Raw genomic sequence first — 27269 nt, 5'->3', positions numbered from 1 at the left:
CAGGATCTTTTACATGCATAAATCTTTCAGCAAAAATCATTTTATTTTCAGTTAGATATGATGACATAAATGGTATCCCTGGGTACCAAATAAAAATCAGCCATTTTGTTGAATTATTTTTTTTTTTTTTAAAGATTGTACCCTGGGTGCCAAAAAGAGGAAATTGCTTTGGTGCTGGAGCTAGCGCGCACTAGCCACTGCACTGCACTGCACTGAAGCACACGCTAGTGGTAACACAGCATGCCATGCACGCATAGTATAACATGCAGTGGCATGGAAATGACTATGTACATGCACACGCAGTGCATGCATTTTTCTCTGGCTGTCCTCGGGTGGACGTGAGGTGGCGCTACACAACGCGGTAACCCGGGGTACTATGGTACCCCGGGTAACGCGTGATGCATCACATGTAACTCTCGATAAGATTGAGTAGAATGTGTTAAATTTGTTAAATCTGCCCATAAAGGATTAAAAAAAGATGTACACAAACTAACATTACTCTTTCAAATGTATTGCCAATTTAAAGATCCATTTTGAATACAGTGTGATAGATGTTGTTTGAAATTCTGCAAGCAAAATACACATTGGCATATGACCAAAGCTGGCTCAAATGAATTAGATGTTTTATTCTAGCATCTGAAATAAAAGCATGAAAGATAAAAGACTGTGATATATATCGATGTTTCATTAAACCACAAATTCTACTTGGACTGGATAGGTTAATGCAACGATAAATTCCTTAAGAATGATATCATTTCTCTTCCCAACTGATGATCAGTTAAGTTTTACATTGTGTGGAGGTCTCATGTAGGGCATGGAAGTTATTGACACAGATTGATACAGACATAACATCAGAGTTTGCTCAGGGTCATTATCGATCATGTCAATGAGAAGAGGAAGTGTTTAAAAGTGACATCAAACAAATGTGGGTAATTCTCAACCAGACTTGGTCGAAATTTAACATTCACATTGCTCCATTTTAACTCACCTGTCTTCATGCATATGTCAATGCATAGGCTGCATCAAAGAGAGGAGGGGGGGGGGAGGGGAGCACAGAAAGGAAAAAAAAAGGAAGAGAGAAAGGAGGGGGAGAACAGCATAGTTGGAAATGTAAGTATTTGAAGAATAACCCCATGAGAAGGCTTGTCCTCATCTGCCATTCATTCGTTAATATCTAGCAGCGAAAATGATGCATGGCCGTTGTCGCGGCAACTCTGACCAGCTGGCCGCGCCAGTGATGCTGACCAAAATGACACCCTTGGTTTCATTCCCCTTTTAACCCCCTGTGCGCCACCAAGCTGCATTGTTTGCTGCAGCAAGTTGTAAGACTATTTCAGGCTTCGAATGGTTAATATAGTCAGTCACCCAAGCAGAGCCGAGGTGTAATTTGTTCCGTTGATCATGGTTGACTTGTATTTGAATTGCATTTAGTCCTTGCAAGCTGTAGCCATCAACTCACCCCCACCTTTAGAATACAAGAGGAGGGGGATTCTAGGGTTGTATGCTCTTCAGGGGCTAATAAGTAACTGGCAGCCCAAGTGTATGAATCTGTGTGGAAGACTATGTCAGGGAATTCAGTAAATACTGCTTAAAATACAGGGGAAAAAATGGTTTTAAACTCAAATGATAAGAACCTCATAGGTTAATTCACAATCAAATGACAAGTATGAAATGCAGTGATACATATCTCAAAGACATTTTATTAATCTTTTTACTCTACCTTCTTTCCATACCTATTGTTATAATCATCTTTTTCTCATTTTTGGTGAAGTTTGAAATGAATGAATGCTTCAGTTTTGTTCAAAATTTCATGACCTTATTTATCCTAAATTCAACAAGAGATGGAAATCTATCTATGCCATCTCCCTCATTTTCAAATGTCGAATGGACAGGATAGGTTCATGTCTCTATATTGTGTGGCAGTATGAAAAAGGCTTTTAATGGGGAAAATTTTCATTGTACAGGGCACTGCCTTATATATGTGAAGTATAGTATAAATGTAACTTGCCTGTATTGTATCTATCTATATTCTTACCCAGTTTGTTCATTGCTGTTGCCTGTTGCACTAACAATTTGATCACAGCATGGCGCAATCGATGCAAATCTTATTTATGAAATGGGGCACAGGTCAGAGGTGGTGTAAAATTTCCTGAATTTTTTTTTTAATCATATGTACATGTCGGTTAACAAAGCAAAATAATATGTGTGCTTGTATCCATAAACATGTATCATTTGCAGTGTCTTGTAATTTTCCTGCACAAGTTGTGATTTTTTTATGATTTGGAAGTCTCTTCTGAATACCAGCTACAACCATGTACTTTGCTTTTTGATTTTATGCAAGTCATATTTCATGTGAGAAAGCTTGTCAGCTGTCAACATTATGATAGACATAACTTTATGATTTCAGGAGGGAAATATAGCAGATGATAACTCTGGAATCCATAGCAAAGGGGATTTTAAACAAAGAGCCAGATTTTGCACAAATAGTATCTGTAGAGTGTCATGGTGGTCATGTCCTTTAAGATCTAATCCTGCCGCACTGATTTTAAGCATCCCCAACCTATCCATATACCTTCGCACATTTGTGATTAACACAGAGGTGTTATTCTTCACTATTGGAGAAGATGAAAACAAACAAACATGTGGTTTATGTATTCAAAAAGAATGAGTATCAATTCAAAAACGGCAGTAGTCATACTCATAATCAATTTGATTGAAACTTTTCAAGTATCACTGATTTGCTTACGCATGAGGCTCCTTGAGAAGTGGAACACAAGACATTTAAGAGGAAATGCAACATCACGTTAACATATCCAAGTAAGGGAGTAAATAAAGCAGGTGAAAATGACAATGCAGCAGGTACATCTAATCATTCCAGAAAAGCACGAGCTGATATTTACCTTGATTAGACAGGTGCTCCACCCCTAATATATATAAATGAGAGTCTCTGGTCCCTCACATCACCAATCTCTCGAATGAAATCGATATCACCCACGCCAGCCACATTGGTTTCTTCATTAACCAGTTTGTGATGGGGTCCTTTTGATCACACTCTGTGAGTAATCTCCGTCTGTCAGCAACTGCGTGCACTTTTTGAAGGTCTCTGTTCATTCCACATAAATAACTGTATTTTTCATAGGCAAGGAAATTTGTCCAATGAAGCCGAAGATTTCTTTGTCTTTCTATGTCGAGCTTCATTTATTTTTTTTTCCCCCTGTGGGGGGGGGGGGGGGGTGGGTAAGGGGACAGGGGAGGAGGGGAAAGGCATTACTGCTTTGTGTGTGTTTTAGTAATGGCAGAAGGACATCTTGTACCTTTTCTAGCATAAGTGTCTTTTCCAAATCTACCAGTTTATCCTGGCTATAATTTTTCACTACCTAGTAGTAGTTTGCATGTGTGAATGTGAATGATGTTCCTGAAAGTGTAAGAGCTGAGAACTCCACCAATTTTTATCTCTTGTCTGATTGTGGTGAAGCTTTTATGTGTGCAAATCTGTGTAGTAGAATTGTTTTATTTTTTTTTATATATGATTCATCAAAGACAATTTCAGCACAAAGTAATATGTCATATCAAATCATATCTTACATAAAATGCTGTAGAAGAAGGAAGTGACTGAATGATTATCCAACAGCATCCTATTCAAAGTTGAGTTACAGTCACGACTGGCCTTTTTCATGATAGGTCTATATGTATGTTGTGTTGTTTATTCTTTCTATAAATGAAGAGTAATGAACCACTTTTTTTTTTGGGGGGGGGGGCTGGAATAACTCTTATTTTCAGTAAATTTTTGTGTTGTTTCATCTAATTGCATAATAATATAATACCAAAGTAGGTGAGTCCTTTTTCAATTTGATACACACAACAGAAAATAGTGTGAGATAGCAAAGCTGATTTAGAGTTTCCCATTTGTTATGTCCTTCTTTCCAGGCTCAGTTCGTTATTTAGTTCACCTTTTTTTAGGTTCTTAGGTTGTTACACATTCTCAATTAACTCTGCTCTATTTCTCCCTCATCACCTTCATTCCTTTCCTATGCATATTTGTGTTCATATCAAGGTAAATCGTTTAATGAATTAACTTGTTTTAAAAAATGGTGAAAAATGAAAGCCTACCCCTCTTATACCTCTCCCACTATATCTTCCCTCTCCCCCCCCCCCCCCCATGAATCCTTATCTTGGTATATATGTCTCCCCCTCCCCATTCTCAATCCCTGAGGTTCCCTTTGTGCATCAACTTTCACATGGTTGAAGATTCAAAAGTAGCTGTGGAATTCTGTGAATTGTTTAAAGTTCAACCCTCCTATGTGACCCTGCATTTTGTGCATTTGGAAAGATGTGTGTGATTCAGTTGGGTTAAATGCCACCCACTCCATCTGTTCCAAGGTAATCGTGCTTGAGTTGCTAACCCAAAATAGAGTTGATGACAACTCGTGTAGAAGATTGATACACTTTAAATCATTGTATAAGTCACCTGTTATGTGAGCAGGCTGATAAAGTTATACATTATCAAGTATTTTGCTCATGAGGAAGACAAAAGGGTAATTACCTAAGTATGGGCAAGCACACTCTGAGCAGAACAATCCGTTCGAAAACCGAAAGAAATGCACAGCTGACATCAGCGGAGTGAAGAATGTCGCATAACTCAATTATGAGCGCAGTGGGGGTAATATATCTTTGTGTCCAGTCAATTAACGGGAAGATGGCCAGGTAGAGGGAATGGAATGGAGTGGAGATGTTGAGTTTGCTTTGGTTATGCGGCGCTGATGGACGACAGATGCTAACCAGTTCAAGAGCAGTGTCAAACATTGTTGCAGCTCAATTTCAGAAATTTGCAAACTTGCCATTTGTATTCAAGTTGGTGCAAAACACTTCAGTGCACAAAAGTTTTGAGTATTTTGTTGTCACTATCAAAAGATCTATGAACAAATATCACCATGCTAATGAACTGTAAAGTAGATGGTTCTTCCAACAGTATTGTCTGCAGAAAATAATTGTTAACTTTGTAGGAGAATTTCGTGTTTTTTTTTTTTCAACACTCATTTTTCCATAGTCTCACATTGACAGGGTGTGTGTATGTATTGTTTGTGTTTGTATGCATTTATTTACAACTTGTCACATGTCATTATTGATGTTTTCTCTAAAAGCAGAAAAAGGATTTTTTTCCCTTTCTATTCAGAGGTCTTATTTCAAAAATCATTGTGGATTTTATCAAATCAAATCTGACATTTGTTTATGTGAATTCTTCACTTGTTTCGGGAAAATTCTATATTCTGATTAGTGTAAGAAGCATTTACTCAAAACATCATTTAGTTTATTGCTGTAGGTACCATAGCAGATATGCCACTTGGAGCATATGACATCCCTAGTGATGCCATTAAGGACTGTTTAGGGGAGCAAATTTGATATGCTGTAATATGATGCATCATGCGTTACCCCGAGATACCATAGTACCCGGGGTACCACATTGTGTAGCGCCACCTCACGTCCACTCCGGGACAGCCGCAGAGAAATGCATGCACTGTGTGTGCGTGTACATAGTCATTCCCATGACACTGCATGTTATTATGCATGCATGGCATGCTGTGCTAGCAATAGCGTGTGCTTCAGTGCAGTGCAGTGCTAGCGCGCGCTAGCTCCAACACCAAAATAATTTCCACTCTTTGGCAACCCAGGGTACAACCTTTTTAAAAACAATAAATAATTCAACAAAGTGGCTGATTTTTATTTGGTACCCCAGGATACCATTTATGTCATCATATGCCAATTAGGGTCCATTTCTGAGGTGTTTTGATGCTGGTGGGTAACATATTGTCTGAGAGTAACCTCCTCATGCCTCCCCCTCCCCCCCCCCCAAAAAAAAAAAAAAAAAAGAGTGAACTGTGCAGTCACATATACTCACAAAAAAGAGAAACTTCCATCCATTTCTGTTCAGCATTAATCCTCAAAATACTTAGCAACGCCTGTGAAGAAGTTCCTCTGTGAATGTCTGATCATGATATCCCCATACATCTTTATCTACTACAAATCTCTGCAGCAAAAATCTTTTAATATCAGGAGTAGATTGTCTTGCTCTGTCACGTACTAACTCTCCTTGAAGTTTTCTTTGCTAGAATCAGGAAACCAGTCCACCTTAGAAGAAAGGGCTTGAAGTGAAGTATGGCAATGGGCATATCAAGACGAGGCTTTCACGTTACAAGTACATCCTGTTTATTGGCCTTGCTTATACAGAAATAGTCGTATATGATCATGACTTAAAGATCTTAATTAGGCCATATTTGGTATACACTAGCATGACAAATAAAAAAACAAAGCCAGAGAAATTAAAAAGAAACCCTGAAATTAAATCAATGAATGAGCAGCAAATAAGGTGTGACTTACTACATTTTTTTATGGCATTTGTAAAAGCTAATGCACATGGGTTTTAAAACATTTCACTTATATGTATATAACAACAGTTTTATTGATTTCATTGATTTTGATTAAATTAATTTAATTTTTTTTTGTATGTGACCACTGAAAAAGTAATGAACCATGGGAAGGACTGCTTTAAAGGAAACCAAAACCCAAGGAGCAATGTGGATTGAATGAAAGCAGCAACATTATTAGAACACATCAGTGAAAGTTTGAAGAAAATTGGACAATCGATGCAAAAGTTATGAATTTTTGAAGCTCTGGTATTGTAATGACTGGATACAGAGACTACTAGAAAATTCAACTTACTTTCACTTTTCTACCATAATAAAAGAGCACTTGACTTACCTCTTTCAGGAAGTGTGTTCTGCTAAAGTTGCTGCTTTCACTCAATCCACACTGCTCTTTGGGTTTTGGTTTCCTTTAAGTCTCTTCCAAACGATCAGGCAATGAGGACAGGTGCCCCATGTAGGGACATGACCACTGAGTGCAGCCAGTGGACTTGAACCAGGGACTCTGTGATTAATATGCCATAGTATTTTTCCACTAAGCCACAACTGTGCCATGGCACTTGTACTGCACACCGGGGAACATCTCTGATATATGATAACTCGCAGAATGAAAATGAAGTTAGTAGGCAGCATTAACATTTGTCCTTCAGATGTGAGACCATAAAAGAGTGTGGGTTTGTGCGTTGAAGAGTGGAATTTTGTCAAACTATCAAAGCTACTTCCGAGTGTTTTAAAAAGTTTGTGTAGGTTTCCGTGCCACCTTCACATGCAGCATGATGGGTTGAAAGTGGAGAAAACCAACTTGAAATGAAACAAGAAATGGGTAGATAAATATGTTTCAATTCTTTTCCATGTTTCCAAACATTGAGTATAATAAAAAAAAAAATTAAAAAAAAGATTAACCCATGTCAGAAAATACCCAAACTCAAACAGTAAAGTTGCATGAACATGGTGACCGGTTGCTTAGGATATACGTTTTTTTTACTGTAAAGGCTGTTATTTTTATGAGGGCTTAATTTCTGCAAATTTCACAAACTACACTTGAAGAGTTTGTTTGCAAAAACCAATAAGTCCATTTTTGAAGATTTTGAAGTACAGTCGCTGTCATAAAGTACAAAATAATACCTTTTAAATGATATATTGGTCACTACATATAAAGGTACATTTTTGAAGTTATGGTCAAAAGAAGCAAAAAATTTCTTTTTATTCTCTTTATTTTTCTCGACCTTTAATCGCAAATATCTCCATTTGGCAAATATGCACTTATCGGTTTTTGCGAACAAACTCTTGGACCGCCAATTTTACATGTGAAAACGGAGTCAATGGACAGTCATTAAATGCACTTTAATTTTTTACCATAGCCTTGATGTCATATCAGGAAAACAATATCTCGCGATAAAGGTCTGTGTCCTCATTAGTGAAAATATCTGTTTGTGAAAATAACAACTATATCCCCATATTATGGGGAAGCTGTGGAGGAAAAAAGAGCAGCTACCTTGAAGGACTGACATCACAGTGAAGCCATACAATATGAGACGTAGATAAATGGGGAAACAGCGAGAAAGACTGTATACTTTACTTTTGATCACCAAGCTCAGAATTGAGCAGATAGATGATTTTGTGTCTAATGGAAGCCAACCGTGCATGAAAGGGAGAGATCTCAAAATAATCGTCATAATTTGCCTTGCTTGATGAAATGTCAACCCCTGGAATCACTCAGAGGGAAGAAACTCGGTTTTACAAATATTTTCCCCGAAACTCAGTATTTTCCTTCTGATCCGTGCTGTTGTCAAAACACTGGACGTCGTGATCGTGCCATCCACCAAAAGAACCAAACAAAATAAAGAGATGACCACAGATTCATTATCGTAGGGGAAAAAATATCAAATAAAAACCTACTTGGCAGGTCATTGCACATTGCAATACTTAATATGAGTTGTCATTATGATTATTGTTATCTTTATAATTATCTCATGATTGTCTGCTTTAATCAATAAGCTTCAATAAAAAAAAAAAAAAAATGAAAAACTTGACTTCCAGGAACTTGGGGCCTATGGTAGGATACCTCAAGATTTCATACATCTTAATCTAACCAACTAGATAGGTAAATCTCTTCAAGGAAAAGTAACCAGGTCATCCCCATTTTTTTTTCTCCCTTCAGCTTTATTTTCAACGAAACATTTTTTTTTTTCATCTATCTTTTTACATTCAAGTGGGGACGAGAAATAGACCGTGAATGCATGGGCTTTAGAAAAATGGCCAAATAGGGCTTCTTCCTATGGGATCAGGGCAATATATTCCTGGGAGAAAAAATAAAGAAGAGGACAGAAGACAGGTTGATAATCCACTCCAGCTTTGAGAGCTGCAAAGACGTATGGTAGGGAGGGGTTAATTGCAGCTGGCTTTAGTGTTTTTCCAGTGATGGCAGGTGGAGCAAACAGGCCTTCCTTCACAGCAAGATGGTCATTGGGGCATTCTCCCCTCATGCTTCATGTCACCAAGGAGTTAAGTCCTTTCCCTCACCAATGTGTGTTAAGATGAGAAGGGGGAGGGAGGCTTGAAAATTGGATCAAAAACCTATTACTTATCCCTATGGCACAGGTACAGCTTTTCTTTCTTTCATGCAGCGAAAAAGTTTGGGGGATATGGGCATACCAATATCTTCTTATATCAATTTCTTATACTAGTATGTCATGAAGTTAAAGGGTAATTTTTTTCCCCCAGTAAATAGCTAGTCTTAAGAGAAAGAGTAACATTTGATAAGCAAAAGATTTAATCAAAACTGGATAAAAATTAGGGAAGGTATGACATTATGAAGTTTTACTAATTTTTGCCGAACAGTTCTCAAACAGTTGAACGTTCATCTTCATTTTGCCAAAAAATTTTTGCAGGGATACTGTATATGCCCTATATTTACCGAGTCTAATTTTTTGCGAATCGGGACTTCCAGACAATTTCACAAGTCTTTAAATTGGTGATTGTGGTGTACAGGACTAATACAGAGAAGTGTGTGTGTGTGTGAAAGTCACATTCATGTCAAAATCAGATGAAATATTTTTTGCATGTTTTTGATTTTGCATATTGCGCTCGGCTCACAAAATTCATGAAAATTAAAACCTTGCAAAATGTTTGGGGTATACAGTATGCTGTTCAACAATGAAATAAGTTTCACCCAATATCCCGATGTTTACCTCTGATATTGAAAAAAAAAAAAAAAAAAAACCTTACATGCATAATGACACTCTACAAGATTTTAGAACTTCTTTGGAAGTATGAGCCAATTTCAGATGACTTTTCCATTATTTTGTTTTGTGTTGTCTTTTTGGTGCTGTGCTTACATGAATAATGCTTATCGTTAAAATGTAGATGCTGCATCTTTCCTCATCCAGAGTATTCAAACTTTTGCATACAGAAAAAAAAAATCATGGTCAAGAAGGAGTATGTTTCTGATACAGAATTTCATTGAAGTCTGAAGGAGCTCTGATTCAGCGACGAGAACAAATGAAAGAGTTTTAGCTGATGGTACGAACTTGCTTTCTCTGGATGAATGCATTTAGAGAGCATTTCCACCCCCCCCCCCCCTCCCTTTATACCTATCAGGTAATCCATCAAAATCATCTGCGGATAATCCAACGCTACGAAAATTTTCCCGCGTCTAATCAAATACATAAAAGATGCAACCCCCTCTTTCTTTGCCTTGCTAAGTGGGATGTACCAAGTAATGGAGTTTTGACCCAATTTTGCAACAAGATAGCATCTTTGAAAGTGCAGATAACTCCCACTCAAATGACGCTGGATTTACACATTGCTTGTAGGAACCTGGTGTATTAATTCAATCAGAAATTACACAGTCTTGAAGGTAGTGGCTTCATCCCAGCGCTGAATTGGTTGACTTAGGAAACCGACGGACCATTTTCTTCTTTCTTTTTAGTGGTTTCATTCATGAATTCCATTACATACAGCACAAGATATTTATGTAGACATCTTATTCACTTCATCGAAAGGGGCAGCATTTGATGTCGGTGCAAACATCATGTAAATATGACTGCTATGCCGGACGATTGAAAAGATCTTGTAAAATAAACTCTGATACTTCATTGATTTTGCAGACAGATATTTGCTTGGTGTTTAATTTAGTTTATCATGTTTTGTAGACAAATGTACTTTTACAATAGAGGTCCACTGGTCCTCCCCCCCCCCCCCCCAAGAGTGGGGGGAGGGGGAGAATGGAGGGATGAAATGTGGGGAGGGGAAAGTCCATCACGTATCAAAGCCATAGTGCTTGAATGGTTCTTCGTCTTCCAAGGAGCGATTCACTGGGGTTTTGAGACAGTGACTCAGTGAAGAAAGGACTGCACAAGATGCTCACAGTCGATCGATACTAGCAGACAAATGTGAAGGTCTGACAGTGGTAGTGTGAATAAAGGCGGGGAGTAGGTGGAGGTTTGAACTTGTGAAAAATAAGTCGTGTCGAGTCACTGTCGGCACTACGTTTTTGTTGATTATAGGCAATTAGCTGTATTCCAGTGAGTTAAAAACTCTGGTGGTCTTCTCTTTTAATCTGCTTTTCTATGTCTTCTTTCTCAAATTAGAAACCAACCTCTTGTTTTTTGTAACTTTCCTTTGTCTTCACGTTTTCACCTTATCTGTTTAACTCATGTTGTCTTCTTCCTCTCAACTCACTTTATGACCTATAGATATAACACACATATTAGTCACAACTTTGCTCCAAACTTTTTTGGGGGACAAAGATATTTAAATGGTATCCAATGAAGCTTTTGTAAACATTTGCATAGCTCATGAGATTTTGTGATCAATTTTCCTGTATCATTTTTTTTTTTTTTTTTTTTTTTTGTGAGGGGAGGGGAGGGGATCAATCTCATCGCTTAAATCAGTTTCAGGTAATAAAACCATAGAAGTGGTATCATTTTTTGTTCTGTTTTGTATCTGAAAGCTGACGAAAAGTGCTGGTGAAATTCTCTGCCTTGTATTGTTATATATTCCCCACTTGACAATCTTAAGTTTCTCGTATTTCTTCCAAGTGCTGTTTTCTGTCATTTTAGTCCTCATGATAACAATCTATCCTGCCTTATGCATTATTTATCTTCTGTTACAGAACTTTATCCTAAAATGGAAGCTTTCTTAGCAGCGTGTGACAAGGGTATTTTCTACTCTCTCATTGAATCATTGTTTGTTTTTTTGTGTTTTTTTTTAATTTCATTTATTTTCCACATCCTGATAAAAAGCATTTACAAAATGCATGACCGATACATACACAGTAGGACATTGCAACAATACCAGAAAAATAAGTCCAACTAACAAGGATTTTACAACAGACAAACACAACATAAAAGCAGCTATTTCAGTTTGTGGGGGGATCAACATAGACCGTTGCTCTTTCTATGGCCGATCCCAAACGTTACAGCAAAGAATAGTTACTTTGATGCAATACACACAAGAAAAACTATACTACAAAAAGTGCACAATACATATAAGAAGGCAAGAGTAATCAAAGTGTGGTGCTTGTTCACTGCATAAAACTTCAAATTTATAATATATCTTTATGAACAAGGAATGATTTATATCTCCTTTTAGATATTGAAAGTCTATTAGACAGCTTTATCACATTTGGCAAGTCGTTCCATAGAACAGGTCCCGTATATTTGAAAGTGTATCTTGAAATACAATATTTAGAATTTGGTATATAGAATCTATTCATCTGTCTAGTATTATATTTATTCTTATTTTGGATGAAGGAAGTATCAAGAAACCCTGGCAAAATGTTGTTTATATATGTGTACATGAAAACAGCGAGAAAAAATTTGTTCATATCAAAAATCGTCAATAAGTTATGTTCTTTGAATAGAGGACCTGTGTGGCTAAGAAATGGTCTATTACTAATCATACGGATTGCAGGCTTTTGTAAAATAAAAATACGCTGTAAAAGATACTTTGCACAATTTCCCCATATTATGTTACAGTAAGATAATTGAGGCATAATCAAAGTGTGATATAACTTAACAAGAATTTCAGGAGGTACGATTGCACGTATACTATTGATTGCACCTATTGCTCTAGAGACTTTACAGCAAACTTCATTGACATGATATCTCCATGTTAAGTGATCATCAATGATAACTCCAAGAAATTTGGTAAAGCGAACAACTGGAATTTTGTCTGTTTTTGTGCATATGTATGGCTGAAGGAGTGAAAAAGTCCTAAACTGTATTTGGAAAAATAACACATTACACTGATTTACAAACTTTGCCTTTAGTAATGTTGAAACATTTATTCTTGAAAAAAAGAAAGAAATGCGTTTAGTTGCTGTACAGGGATTTGGAAGAAATTAAAGTGTTTGATTAAAAGTTCTCAAATTTGAGATGATGCCACATGGTACCACAGCGTGACAATAGACAGATTATGTTGTCTAGTATTCCAAGTTTGTTTGTTTGTTTGTTTGTTCATTTTCCATCTGAGAAGATGGCTGGATAGCCCATATTCAGCTACGTTAAAGGGGAAGGCTAGTAACTGATCAGTGGGAATCAGTGGAAATGCTGGGAGATGATTGTTCCAATCCTTATGGGATTCATTCAAGAGTTCATTGTATATCTATTGTTGTGTGAAAATGATTTGCTTCAGAACGTTCTCATATTCAAGTAATGTGCAGATTAATGCTCCGTCACTGACCAGGGACGCTAACCTGGAAGCATTAAACTGCACATTACTTGAATATGAGACCATTCTGAAGCAAATCATTTTCACACAACAATAGATATACAATGAACTCTTGAATGAATCCCATAAGGATTGGAGCAATCATCTCCCAGCATTTCCACTGATTCCCACTGATCAGTTACTAGCCTTCCCCTTTAAGCTGGTCTTCCATGGGGTCCAGTTGGATGTGAGGTGGGGGACCACTTCACCGGGTTAAAACACCCTGCTCTTTGCGATGAATGAATGAAGCGGGATCTTTTACGTGCATGAGTTTTTGCTCTCTCATACACGGGACCTCCATTTTATGTCCTATCCGAGGGACAGAGTGTTTTTGCCTCTTGCTAGAGGGGACGGTATGCTTACACACAACATTGCTCAGTCCAGACTCGGGTTCGAACCTGGGCCGCGTGATCGTGAGGCAGACGCGCTACCGACTGAGCCAGCTAGCTCACCGCCCAATTGTGATCCCAAATGTATTTGGGCCCATATTGCTGTCATTATATTTGTGCAGGTTCATAATGTTGGGATTTTGAAAAGGAGGTACCAAAGGCTTCTCAGGTATTTCTCAATTCAACTGCCATTTTCCCCTCCTTTTTCAAACTGTATAGCTAAATGAAGATGGTATTGTTTTGTTGTTTTAAGAGAGGTTCCCAGGTAGGGGAATCACTGTTCTCCTTGTATTATATACACCTGTGCTGTGGGTAGTACAATGATACAATGATGTTGAGCTGACAGGTGCAACAGCTTCTGTCATGGACACATATACTGTATCTACCCCACGTGAGAATGGATGAGGCTCTCGATCCCAGCAGTCTGCTGGTCAGCATCTTGCTCAGCGTTTGTCTGCCGTATCCACCAGCTTACTGGTTTTAGCGATGATTGAGGGATGTGTTGCTTTTCCATGTCCTTTTTTTGGGGGATGCAGTTGGGCTTTCTAAAGTCCCTGCATTTTGTTGCAGCTGGTACAATCTGTTTTATACTTTACTGCAGCATTTTCCAACCTCGCCATTCTCGTCTTAGTGTTATTTAAGTTTTACTGCAACATATTCTTTAGTACATGTATATTGGATGGCAATGAATAGAATACCAGGAAATATTGCATGAATCGAAAAGAAGTGCAATATTGGCTCTAACAAGTGCAGTTTTACCTTGTATTCCATGAAAAAAGGCCATCAATTACTACTATCATTTTTTATGTTAAACCATTATCTAGAGAAGGCATAAACATTTATATATATATTTAAAAAAAAAAACATTTACTACACTATAGTTTGAAGTAGAATCTGGAGTAAGGTGTGACTTGCACTTGTCTTGTAGCAAGAGTTTGTATACCATACATACATTCACACAGGGGACAAGACAAAATAAAGTGTATTATTACTGGTCACTTTACTAAGTTAGTCTAGGGAGAATTCATACAGTAGCCTGTGTGTTGCATTAAAGCTCTTTTATTGTACAAGCAAATCATGTGGACAACAATACATGTGCATAATGCATTTTTTATCGCAGTTGTTGCGTACATGGCAAGGTTAATGTCTGTGCTATTCTGAGTGGTGATTTTCAGTCGTTCCCACTCTTAATTGCCTTGACGGCATTTTGTACCTACAAATTCTAAGGTGATTGTTTATGAAAAGAGCAATGATAGTTATCTTGTAATCATCAAGGTGATCTGGTACCATGTCTGCTATGGCCGTCAGCACACATGACCCTCCCATTTTGTCCAGTTTCTGTGTGCAATTCATGGCAATCATACAGCAAAGATCTGGTCGCTCTTGTTCAACACTACATCCAATACAACAGTAGTTATAACTTGACGATAAATTGCTTTACTGTGTTTTGATGATCTCATCTGTGTTCCTGTGTTATTAGTGCTATTTTCCCTTTCTTTGAAATACAAATAAACAATGATCAAGTCATGAGAATGTGGTGTACTCGATAAAGTGATACACTGTCGATATGGAAACAAAAATTGATGCATTGGTACAAACTTTTGCTGTGAAACAGCAAGATATAGGGCATTATTTTTCCTTTTCTGTACGTCTTATTGCTCCAGGTTGCCTTATGTGCTTACACTTTTTCTGTCTCTTCTAAATTCTCTTTTTTATGTTTTCATCAAATTGGATCCAAAGTTGTATTCCATTTGGAAGCAGGCATCAATTTGTTTTGATGATCAGAAAAACATTTTTGAGATTTTGCATTTTCCGCAAAGAGATGAAATTGTAGCAATGCCCCCTGCATTCACAATATGTCTGAAATAATCCTCTCTAGACTATCTCAGGACAATGCCCTGCAGGTAATTCTATTTATATCAAAGGTATTTTCTCATACTCAGTGTATATGATGAGAATGTTATCAATTGGTGACTGGAAAATTACCCAGTCTTTGTAATTAGTGGAGATGAATACCTCATATTAAGATTCTTATTACTGATTGGTCTATAGCATATCAGTGGACATGGTGCAGTTCTGCCTATTATTGTCCCACGGTTTTTGACTTCCTATCACTTGACCTAAGGTCAAATGATAGAAGGCCAAAACCCTCTTCTAGAATACGTAACCCCTCTGCAACTTATGCATACAGTGTAGGCCTACATGTAGACATTTGTGCACAGAGTCTGTAGCCTACACAAATTTGCATTTGATTTTCCAAGGATGTTACGAGAATGTTGGTTATATTACGCACATCGTACATGTGCATAGCACGCAGGAATTTTCAACAACCCAAGTGCTCACGAAACTTCGAGATTCGAAATGTTTATGCGGAGGATTTTGCGCAGTTACTCGAGGAAGCAGAAAGTAAAAACATAAAGAGACAAATCATCAAGTATGCGGTCTCTGTCTGTGAGGATTACTGCTCAGCATGCAGTGTTGGAAACATCAAAAACGTGAGTGACATTTATCATTCTTTGGCCAAGGCCTCCAGGTGATAGAAGGGGCAGGTATGAAAAGCACCTTGGGAGTGATAATTTCCACCACTATCCTCATGAGCAGTCAATATTTGTATATTATATTGCCTGTTTGTTAATGATTGAAATGCTTTTTTCGTACCTTCCAAGACTGTGCAGGGCTTAATGAGATATTGAAGCCTAAGCCTTAAGTGCTTCATGGCTTGAATGGTGTAAGAAAGAATGAAGCAGGTGCAGACAAAAGTTTATACAAATAATTCCTTGCAGATGGACAGTGCAGACATTCGTTGATAGATTGCGATGATGTTGCAAGTGCTCCAACTCCACTATGGCATGCATTGATTTCCACTTCCGTTTTGAGTTTATTAGCTTCCCGCTTGTGTCGAGTTTATGACATGTGTGAATGAATGCAAGAGTGTTTTTCATGTTTGAATGTAGGAGTGTCTATTGCTTTGCAGCAGGCATCATTCACGCTCACTTTGCGCTCTTCCCAGAGTCTCGCAGCACATCGTCAAAAAGCAATACGCCTCCCTCCTCAAACTGTAATTCATGTGTTAACATTGCTACCAGCCCCCCGATGAAATGTCTCCCCGGCCTCTGTGTGTGAAAAGTGATTAAGCTCCGCGGCCCCTCCCGATTGAATTAGCGGGCCAATTGTGCCCGGCCACACATGGCCAAATAATGTTCAGCTGATGTCAGTGATACGCTTCAAGAGTACGGCCGTCCAATGAGGAGAAGCAGCAGAGAGAGAGAAAAATGTTCAATTTTTCAGAAAGTGGAGTGGGAGACTGTAGTCATGTGAAGAAAAATCAATCAAAATCAATACAGCTGTAGAACTTTGTGAAGTGCTGTTAGCAGGTCGCAGCACTCTTCTTTTCCTCCATCTCTCTCTCTCTTTCCCTCTCTCTCTCTTTCTCTCTCTCTCTCTCTCTTATCTCACTGAAGTTTGTTAAGAATCCCCGCTTGTCCATTTTACCTCATTTTAGATTTCAGACCATGGAGGATGCCCCTCCCCCTCCCGCTTATTCTTCTCATATTTGTGATCTGAAGTTTATTGGATGATGGATGTGGCAAGCTATGTTTGCATCTTTCTCTGGGTCTTGGTGTGAAGGATGACTTCAATTAAAGCAAAGGCAAAGATTGAACTACCTAGGGCTTTTTCACCACTTTTTTTTTTTGGGGGGGGGGGGATGCCTCACTACTTACTAGCAGTAGCAAAGTTGAGGGTATCATCAGGAGATTGTGTGTCTGAAGAATGAGTTTTTACTTTGCAAGAGGGACAAAGGCCATTTAAATCTGTTTACTATCTTTATTTCCATGCTAGTTTTGTGATTACATGGATAGTAGTTTCTCCAAAGTCATTGCACAAATTATACAGTTGGTGTAAATGCATGTTGTCTACAGCACTCTAAGCTTAGGTAGAGTAATCATCCCTGTTTATGACAGGGTGTCTATTTGCAGCAGAGGCAGTTTTCTTTGTTGATGAAAGATCCAATCAGGTGCAAGAGTACCCTCACATGAAACTTGCGAGTATTGAACTCCTGTTTTTATGCCTCTGCCACGAAGTGGTGCCGGAGGCATTATGTTTTCGGGTTGTCCGTCCGTCCGTCCGTCCGTCCGTAATGAATTTTGTGGACAAGGTAACTATCAAAACCTGTTGAGGTATCCTAATGAAACTTGGCATGTATGTGTATTAGGGGGTGAAGTTGTGCCTATCAACTTTTGGGTGCACATGCTCAAGGTCAAAGGTCAAAAGGTCAAGGTCAAATACATAAAATTTCACTATTTCCACCATATCTATTGAATGCCTGAAGATATTTTCTTGAAACTTAGTGTATACATGTATTACCCAATTAAGATTCTCTGGTGAAAGTTTGCGTCATAAGGTCAAAGGTCAAAGGTCAAAAGGTCAGGGTCAAATACATGAAATTTCACTATTTTCGCCATATCTATTGAATGCCTGAAGATATTTTCTTGAAACTTAGTGTATACATGTATTACCCAATTAAGATTCTCTGGTGAAAGTTTGGGTCATGAGGTCAAAGGTCAAAGGTCAAAAGGTCAAGTAAAAATATCAAAACTTCTTTTTTTTCTCCGTGCCTTGGAAAATTGTTCAAGGTATCTTCATGGAACATAGTATATACATGTACTGACTGGAAGTGATTATCTAGAGAATATAGGGTTCATGGGGTCAAAGGTCAGGGGTCAAAGGTCAAGTGCAACACTTCAAAATTTTACTATTTCCCTCATATTTTTGCAATGCCAGCAGGGTTATTATTTTTTTACACTTGGTGTATGCATGTGTAACCTAATAGAAATTCTCTGGAAAGTTTTTTTTTCTTCTTTTTTTGCCTCAAAGGTCAAAAGGTCAAAGATCAAGTGAAAGTGCTGAACTAACTTTTTCCTCCATATCTCGAAGTGGCTCAAGTTATCTTGAAACTTAGTACATATTTTGCATGTTCTACCTGAAAGTGATTATCTTATGAATTTTATGGTCAAGGGCCAGATGAAAATGGTAACAATTTACTATTCAATTCAGAAATTGCACTTTTTCTCCACACCTGTACCTTGAAAATTACTCAATGCCTAAATGTATGAATGGGTCAAAGTCAAGTTAAAGTCCTTAAATCCCTAGATACATGCTCTCCTATTCATCCAATTAAACCTAGGTCAAGGAAGGTGAACATTCAAGACATTTGTGACAAACTTGTCATTTCAATATTTTGCCAATTTTGTGAAAATGTAATCACACATTGTCCACATGTACTATCTAGACCTATTGGGAAAATCATGCATTATGGCGGAGGCATACCAGTCGCCAAAGCGACATTTCTAGTTTAATCTAAAGTGGGACTTAGCACACTTGACACTACTTTAGCTGTTTTATTGATGAATGAAACCGCTCCTACCTAAAAAAAAAAGAAAAAAAAAACAGGGATAATCAGTCTATATGAGACACTGAGCATACTGATTTTAAACTTTCATTGAATCCCAGACTTTAGATAAGTTTGGAATATAAGCTATTTCAGGAGTAAAAGGGAATTTGTGGTCCCGTAAGTTATAGTATGTTTCTATCAAAGTTTACCTCTTTCTTTTGAATGCAACATTGCATATCGTCGCTGGGGTGAGAAGACCTTGTATCTGAAATTTTGGTGAAAATGACTCTTTTGGATTAATGGACAAATAATGGGTTAAGTGATGTTCTGAACAAGTCCCAACTGTCTTACTCCAAAAATAAAGCCACCACAGCATGTCAAAGGAAAGGTTATCCCATTCGCTATAGTGCTTTAGCCGCCATGTTTTTTCGCTCTCCTGAACATTTGACATTTTGTAGATATAAGGTCTTGTCGCCCCAGCGACGATAATTATGTATAATGTTGATTTCATTATGTCGCAAATAACCAACACTAGCCGGTTTGACACAGAATAGAGAAATGAAGTATATCAGAATGTGCACTGCATACTGCAGCAACTTGGGCACTCTCACTTATCATTTAAAAGTTTGTTGGGCAATAGTTGCAATTCTGTCTTATTGGAATTCCCCAAATTCACATTAATAAGCAGATAATAAAGTAAATAGATAAGTGACCAGATAATAGATGCCCTTTTAAACTGATTAACAGGCATGCTTACGCAGGTTCAGGCTTACATAAATTTTTCTCTTTTTTTTAATTTTGCTCTCATGGTTGTGGTAGCCTACTTCTCTGCTATTGATGGCTGATGACTGAACGTTTTTTTGTATGTGTATGTTCATGTACGGGTCATGAAAGGTTTGATTAAATGTATTAAAAGTATTATACAGAGAACTTTTTTTTTGGGGGGGGGAGGGAGGGAGGTAAAGGTATAGGTTAGGAAGGGTGGCTAGGGAGATTTGCTTTGGAGAATGGGTTTGTTAGTTTCAGATAGCATACCATATTTCCACTTTTGTGTGTGTAATTTTTCTGTTCTATTTACATTCCATTTGTGTCACTGTAAAATGAGGTATTTATCATTCCCTTTGCTTAATTCTATTTTCAAAGTGTGAAAATATTAATAAAGAAACTGTTGTTTTTGTTTGTTGTGACCAATAATGAATGTTGCTATGTTGTACTGTTATAACCAACTGAATTCCTGTTTGTGGTACTGTTCAAATGGAAGTGAGTGAATATCATTGGGGAAAAAATGTAAACAAGATTGAATTTTATAGTTTTATAATTTTGTTATGATATAGGACTCTTAGATAAAACCAGTAAGATAATATTTTTCAGGGCAATACCTTCTGAGAACAATATTATTTCCTTAAAATGATTGAAATTCATAGATTTTGAGATAAAAAAAAAAGATAAGAAAAGTGATGTGGGGAGATCTAAAGTTTTGTTGATACAAAAGTATGGAGGAATAGAAATTTGCTCTCCGTAATTAAGAAAAGATGACTCTGCACTTTGGAAATAAACATGAAATGTACATATTGGAGAATGGCGCTCTGGCATGAAAGGAAAAACAATAAGAAAACACAATTTGTCTGCAGAATGTGCATGGAATATTACTCCGCAATCTGAACAAAATTTGTGCAACTATGCACATGAATTATTCATGATTCTTCCCGATGACAAAGACGTTATCCCAGAACATCCACCAACATCATATACCCAGCTTGAAAGTCGTATTTACGGCTTTGGTTTCGCTCACAGTAACCTTTTTTCTAACTGTCATGAAAATGCATTTGCAATGAAATGGGATTTTCATTGGCCTGTAGTATGATTCTCATGGGCATTTATACAAAGCCTGCTCTTTTCATCATAAACCAGCAAAGGAACGCAGTACACCTGGCTGTGATTCACCGGCGCCAGATTGTAAATGTGATATTTAGGTGAGATAGAATATGGCTGCAAGTGCGCTTTGTGATATCCCCACATCCTACACTAGAAAGCATTACTTCTCCTTCATTGGAGTGTGTAGTGCGATGCACCCAAGTTTGAGAATAACATTTCCCATCTACAGAAAATCTAGAAATTCACTCTTTAGAAAAAAAAAAGATAAGGTGCAGAGGTGCAAAAGATACTCCAGTGTATGTTTGTTATTCAAGCATGGATATCATGAAGCCATTGATATGTATATCAGTTCAACATTGACAAATGGAAGACCACTATTCTAATAATGTTTTCTGAAAATATGAGAGTCTGAAGTTCTTTATGAGTGGAAATAATGATAAGAAGAGTTTTCCAAATTGCTCCAAAAAACCTGCTGGACATCAATCTGCCTTGGGCTGCTAGTTGTGCGCTTGCCTTGTAGTTAAGCATTGCTACCCTCAATTCAATAATACAAACAGAATTGTAGATAAGCATTTTAAACTCATCAGTGCATAGGGACATGTACGTTATGTGTAATGTGCTATAGAAGCATTGTTAACTAATGTTATCATTATCAAATTCTCTATCATGTAAACCTATTTGCAATAATGTCATATATTTGCTGCATGCCAGTGAAATCTCATTGTCAATCAGAATATTCAGTCACCCAGTTTCTCCTTTTTCGCTCACCTAAGCCAAAGGCTCAAGTGAGCTATTGCGATCGCCCTTCGTCCGGCGTCCGTCGTGCGTCGTCCGTCGTCCGTCGTCCGTCTTCCGTCGTGCGTAAACTTTTTACATTTTCATCTTCTTCTTGAAAACCCCAAGACCGATTTTCATCAAACTTGGCAGGTAGCATCCCTAGGGGGTTAGGAACTCAATTTGTTAAAATGGGCACCATGCCCGACCCAGGGGGCCCCCAGGGGGGCCCAAACCCCCCAAAATTAAGGACTCTGTAAAAAATCTTCTTCTCTAGAACCAGAAGTGATAGAGCTAAGTTAATACTATGAGTTAGTACATTGATGACTATAGTTTCAAGTTTGTTCATGGCAGAATCAGGGGTGCCCCCCTTGGGACCCAGGGGAGGGGTCCTAATGGGGCCTAAATTGTACATTTTCATCTTCTTCTTGAGAACCCCATGACCCATTTTCACCAAACTTGGCAGGTAACATCCCTAGGGGGTTAGGATCTCAATTTGTTAAAATGGGCACCATGCCCCACCCAGTGGGCCCCCAGGGGGCCAAACCCCCCAAAATGAAGGAATCTTTAAAAAATCTTCTCTAGAATCAGAAGATACAGAGCTAAGATAATACTATGAGTGAGTACATTAATGACTGTAGTCTCAAGTTTGTTCATGGCAGCTCCAGGGGTGCCCCTCTTGGGGGCGGGGGGGGGGGGGGGGGGGTTGGGAAGGTCCAAATGGGGGCCTGAATTGTACATTTTCATCTTCTTCCTGAAAACCTCATGATAGATTTTCGTCAAACTTAGCAAGTAGCATCCCTAGGGGGTCAGGATCTCAATTTATCAAAATGGGCACCATGCTCCACCCAGAGGACCCCAGGGGGCCCCAATCCCCCCAAATTAAGGAATTTTAAAAAGTATGGGGCCTTATTTTACATTTTCATCTTCTACTTGAGAATGCCTGGTCAAATTTTAGTAGAGCTGTGAATGATTTAGATTAGAGACTGCGTGAAAGGTGAACTTGAGATACTCAGGTGAGCGCTAGACCCGCGGGTCTCTTATTTCTTTTCTTTTCTTTTTTTTTTTTTTGCCATATTGAAAAATCAAGCCACTTTTGTTGGAAAATCCATAGTGTATGAAAAAAGAGATCATATATTCATGTGATATTTGTCATGGCAGATGTGTGATATGGTTTAGTTTGTTATTATGAAGGTTCGATATTCCAGAGGTGTGTCTATATGAAAATGGAATAAGGTTCGTCATTTTGAAGGTTTGTTATTCTGACGGACCAATATTCTGAAAATGAAATAGGGTTCATTATTCCAAGAGTTCATTAATCTGAAAATGAAATAAGATTTCTTATTCTGAAGGTTTGTTGCTCTGAAAATGTAAAAAGCTTATTCAGAAAGTTCATTATTCTGAAGAGGAAAAAGAAAGGTCTGTAATTCCAAAAAGGTTGGTAGTACATTGTATGTACCTTTTTTAGTCTACCTTTCCTACTTCCACAATCATGGGGTAAATTTGGGGAAGTACATGGGATTACATATTTTGGACATGAATTGGGAGCATCTATCACATTCCATCTGCAAGTCAATAAAAGAATGATTCAATGCCATTGACCATTTTTACACTATTTCATTGTTTGCTCATGTTGAGTCTTATCTTGCTCTGTTCGCACCAAACAGCCATGCACCCATGCAGCCCCAACCCCTGTCAGAACGGAGCGACCTGTGTGGACACCTCCCTAACGAGTACTGGGACTCAGCGGTACCGCTGTCACTGTCCTCCAGCCTACCATGGCAACCACTGTGAGCAGAGTGAGTACAGTCAGTGCTTCTTAAGACCCCTTGGCTAATTTATTTTTTTCCTCTCTTTTTTCTTACTCTTCCCACAGGCAAATTCAGGCAAACACCAATACTACCCTCTATGCTGTTTGGTAGAGTAGTTTCGTAAAGTGTACGAATGCCCTGAGTATTATGTTTGCTATATTTGTAGAGATGACACAGCATTTGCTCCTGCGACAATTGCTCCAGTGTTATCTTCTCCAAGGACTTATGGTCAGGGTTAGGGTTGTGATAGGATTCTAGATTTAGTTTGATGTGAAGATTGGGATGAGTGTCAGGGTTATGTTTGTGGGTAGAATTTATGTTTGGCTTAGCGTGCAGATATTTCATGGGAGCAATTGTCACAGGAGCAAGTGTCATGGAACCATTTGTAGAATATACGTGAGACATGCCCTTTGCAAAAATTAGAATTTTTTCCCTCCGATTTTTATTTATTGGGGTTTAAATGTAAATTTTAAAGAGTATAGAAAAACAAAAACAACTTGAAAGAGACAAGTCGATCACCCAATTCTTTCAATCGAATGATCGCGCTATATATATTTTTTTCCAGATACGTTTTGCACGACAGCGATACGCAATGCGTACGTGCCATCAGCTGACCCATCAACATGGAATCTTGATATTATATGTAAAAATGTACACTTATAGCTGAAATGTGCCAACATCCGTACCAGTGCTTATGGAGCAGAATTTACATGGCCAGAGCACAAGTACTAAATTCAGGGCCAGCGCTGCCTTTTTTGAAAGTGGGGGGAGGGCAGTTTATATTTCTGGTGCCTCTTCCGGGTTTAATCAGCTGACAACCAAAAAGGAAAAAGGCTTAACCACATTTTTCTGGTGCCACTTCTGGTGTAAAAAAGTGGGGGGGGGGGGATGGGGCCCAAATGGTTAGACTCTACATATATGTATTCCTATGTAGTATACACAAAAAGTAGGGTCTAGGGCCTTCTTGCCATTATTTAACCATCTGCATTTATTTCCATAGATGAAGTTGATGATGACGATGATCCACAGCATTTGTATGGTGCCATATATTTGTTTTAAGAACATTAAAAGCCACAGAGTTAGCAACTGAATGCCTAGTGAAAAATGTGAGCCATGAGTTAGGCTTTGAAGTACTCCAATTTGTCTAAATTTCACAGAGAATAAATGAAGTTCTATAAATTAAGACATCAGTCATTGCTATTCATTTGTTTTGGAAAGTTTCACTTGTCCCTTCTTTTTTTTTTTTCTTGTTGGTTTCATTTCAAGTGAGATTTCTAGTCTATTGCCACACCTATCTCGAGTTGTAGTGTGTGCAGCTCAGTTTTTGAATGCAGCATATGAAACTAGATGAGAGCAATTGGAGAGCACAGACCGCCTCCCAAACATACACGCTGAAAGTCGCCCTTATTTCCCAATGACTAAAAAAAAAAAAAACTTTCTGTTGTATCTCCATCTTAGAATCTTCCTCATCAGCAGCATCAGCAACGCACTCACTGTGCGTATGCACAGCTTGCACATACATGCAGCTTGAATTCCCTCATTTGTTGGCCCTATTGCCAATGACAATCCTTCAAAAAAAAAGTCATATAAAGTATACTGGATCCAGATGGTTATCCACATCACTACCAAAATCTGTTCATTTTGTCATTATCAACTTTTCCAAAGTTTCATCCAAATCCATTTGTACCTTTTTGAGTTATATGTTAACAGACAGACAGCGGAGGTAATAATTTCCAGAACAATGCTGTGATTTCCCACTGAGGGGGCTTTCATTTGTATGTCTGCATTGATATCAATTGTGGAAAAGTTTTCTCCAGTTTAAAGATACTTTCCTGTCCAAATCCTTTTTACACAAGAAATAAACATATATTGAGCACAGGTGGAATTTTCAACAAGGGATGGTGGTGGTTTTTATGCCTCCGCCACGAAGTGGTGCCGGAGGCATTATGTTTTCGTGTTGTCCGTCCGTCTGTCCTTCCGTCCGTCCGTCCATAATGAATTTTGTGGACAGCGTAACTAAAAAAACCTTTTGAGGTATCCTAATGAAACTTGGCATGTATGTGTATTAGGGGCTGAAGTTGTGCCTATCAACTTTTGGGTGCACATGCTCAAGGTCAAAGGTCAAGGTCAAATACGTAAAATTTCACTATTTCCACCATATCTATGCATTGGCTGAAGATATTTTCTTGAAATATAGTGTATACATGTATTACCCAATTAAGATTCTCTGGTGAAAGTTTGGGGTCATGAGGTCAAAGGTCAAAAGGTCAAGTAAAAATATCAAAATTTCACTTTTTTCTCTGTACCTTGGAAATTGTTCAAGGTATCTTCATGGAACATAGTATATATACATGTACTGACTGGCAGTGATTATCTAGAGAATTTAGAGTTTATGGGGTCAAAGGTCAGGGGTCAAAGGTCAAGGGCAACACTTCAAAATTTTACTATTTCCCTCATATTTATGCAATGCCAGCAGGATTATTTTTTTTTACACTTGGTGTATGCATGTATAACCCAATAGAGATTCTCTGATAAGTTTTTTTTTCCTTTTTTTTGCCTCAAAGGTCAAAAGCTCAAAGATCAAGTGAAAGTGCTGAACTAACTTTTTCCTCCATATCTAGGAAGTGGCTCGAGTTATCTTGAAGCTTACTACATATTCATGCATGTTCTGCCTGACAGTGATTATCTTAATATGAATTTTAGGGTCAAAGGCCAGAGGAAAATGGCAACAAATTACTATTCAATACAGAAATTGCACTTTTTCTCCAGACCTTGAAAATTACTCAATGCATGAACTTATGAATGGGTCAAAGTCAAGTTAAAGTCCTTAAATCTCCAAATACTTACTCTCCTATTCATCCAATTAAACCTAGGTCAAGAAGATGAACATTCAACACGTTTGTGACAAACTTGTCATTTTAATATTTTGCCAATTTTGTGAAAATGTAATCACACATTGTCCACATGTACTATAGACCTATTATGAGAACTATGCATTATGGCGGAGGCATACCAGTCGCCATAGCGACATTTCTAGTTGTTTTTGTTTTTGTTTTGTGTGTGTTTGTTTGTTGTTTAGGGTTTTTTTGGGGGGGTTAAGTATGGGTAGGAAGCAGTGGGTATTGAATTACACGAACTACAAAACTGATAAACGTGAATTTCAGGATAGTTTGATACAACTGATTAATATTGGAAGAACAAAAATGTTTGGTAGAATACACAAATTTCAGCAAATTAATGATTTGCCCCCTCCCCCCCCCCCCACCATCATCATCATCTTTCTTCACACCTCAACTTCCTGCTTCCTTTGATAGAAAAAAACTGCAAATCTTTCAATGCCTAATCCTAGGTGATATCTAAGAAGCCTCATTGAAATCTGAAACAATTTATACCCATCCCCCCCCCCCCCAAAAAAAAAAAAAACAACCTGTCAATGTCTTATAATTTTCTCATGTCTCACAGTAATCTAAGAGAAAATTGATGTCCATGTAGAATTTGCAAATATCTGGTGGATGTTCCTGCAAAATGATCATGCTTTATTGGTAATAGAGAACAACAATACCGACGGAAGGGATGTGATAACTCAATTGCACTTGATCAATTCAATCAATTTCATGAGTCAATGTAATTTGTACTTCCTGTCCCATCACACATGATGGATTCTTCTTCATCTGGCAACAGACATGATTAGTTTTATAGCAGTTGGGCATGAGCATCAGGTTTCGTGTTGTCTTGGAACTTTCTTCGAGGGGGGGGGGGGTTGTAAAGTTATAACTGGGTTTTCAGAACATGTGTGGCAGTGGCTATTAAGTAGTCTTATGATGTTTCTCAAATTCCCACTGTGCAGCATTGTATGACATTGCAGGCCATGTTCTTCACTTGCACACCCATTGAC

General features: G+C 38.1%; 1 protein-coding gene across 1 annotated transcript in view; it reads left to right on the top strand.

Moving 5' to 3' along the window:
• The window catches only part of LOC140227148 (sushi domain-containing protein 4-like), a 454815-nt gene that overhangs the window by 410855 nt on the left and 16691 nt on the right, over positions 1-27269 (top strand). The window contains exon 4 of the mRNA XM_072307584.1: positions 23231-23362. Within this exon, the coding sequence (XP_072163685.1) occupies positions 23231-23362 (132 nt within the window). The remainder of the gene's footprint in view (positions 1-23230; positions 23363-27269) is intronic.

Source organism: Diadema setosum, chromosome 1, assembly GCF_964275005.1.
Source record: "Diadema setosum chromosome 1, eeDiaSeto1, whole genome shotgun sequence".
Lineage (NCBI taxonomy): Eukaryota > Metazoa > Echinodermata > Echinoidea > Diadematoida > Diadematidae > Diadema > Diadema setosum.
This window is presented reverse-complemented; position numbering and strand designations above follow the sequence as displayed.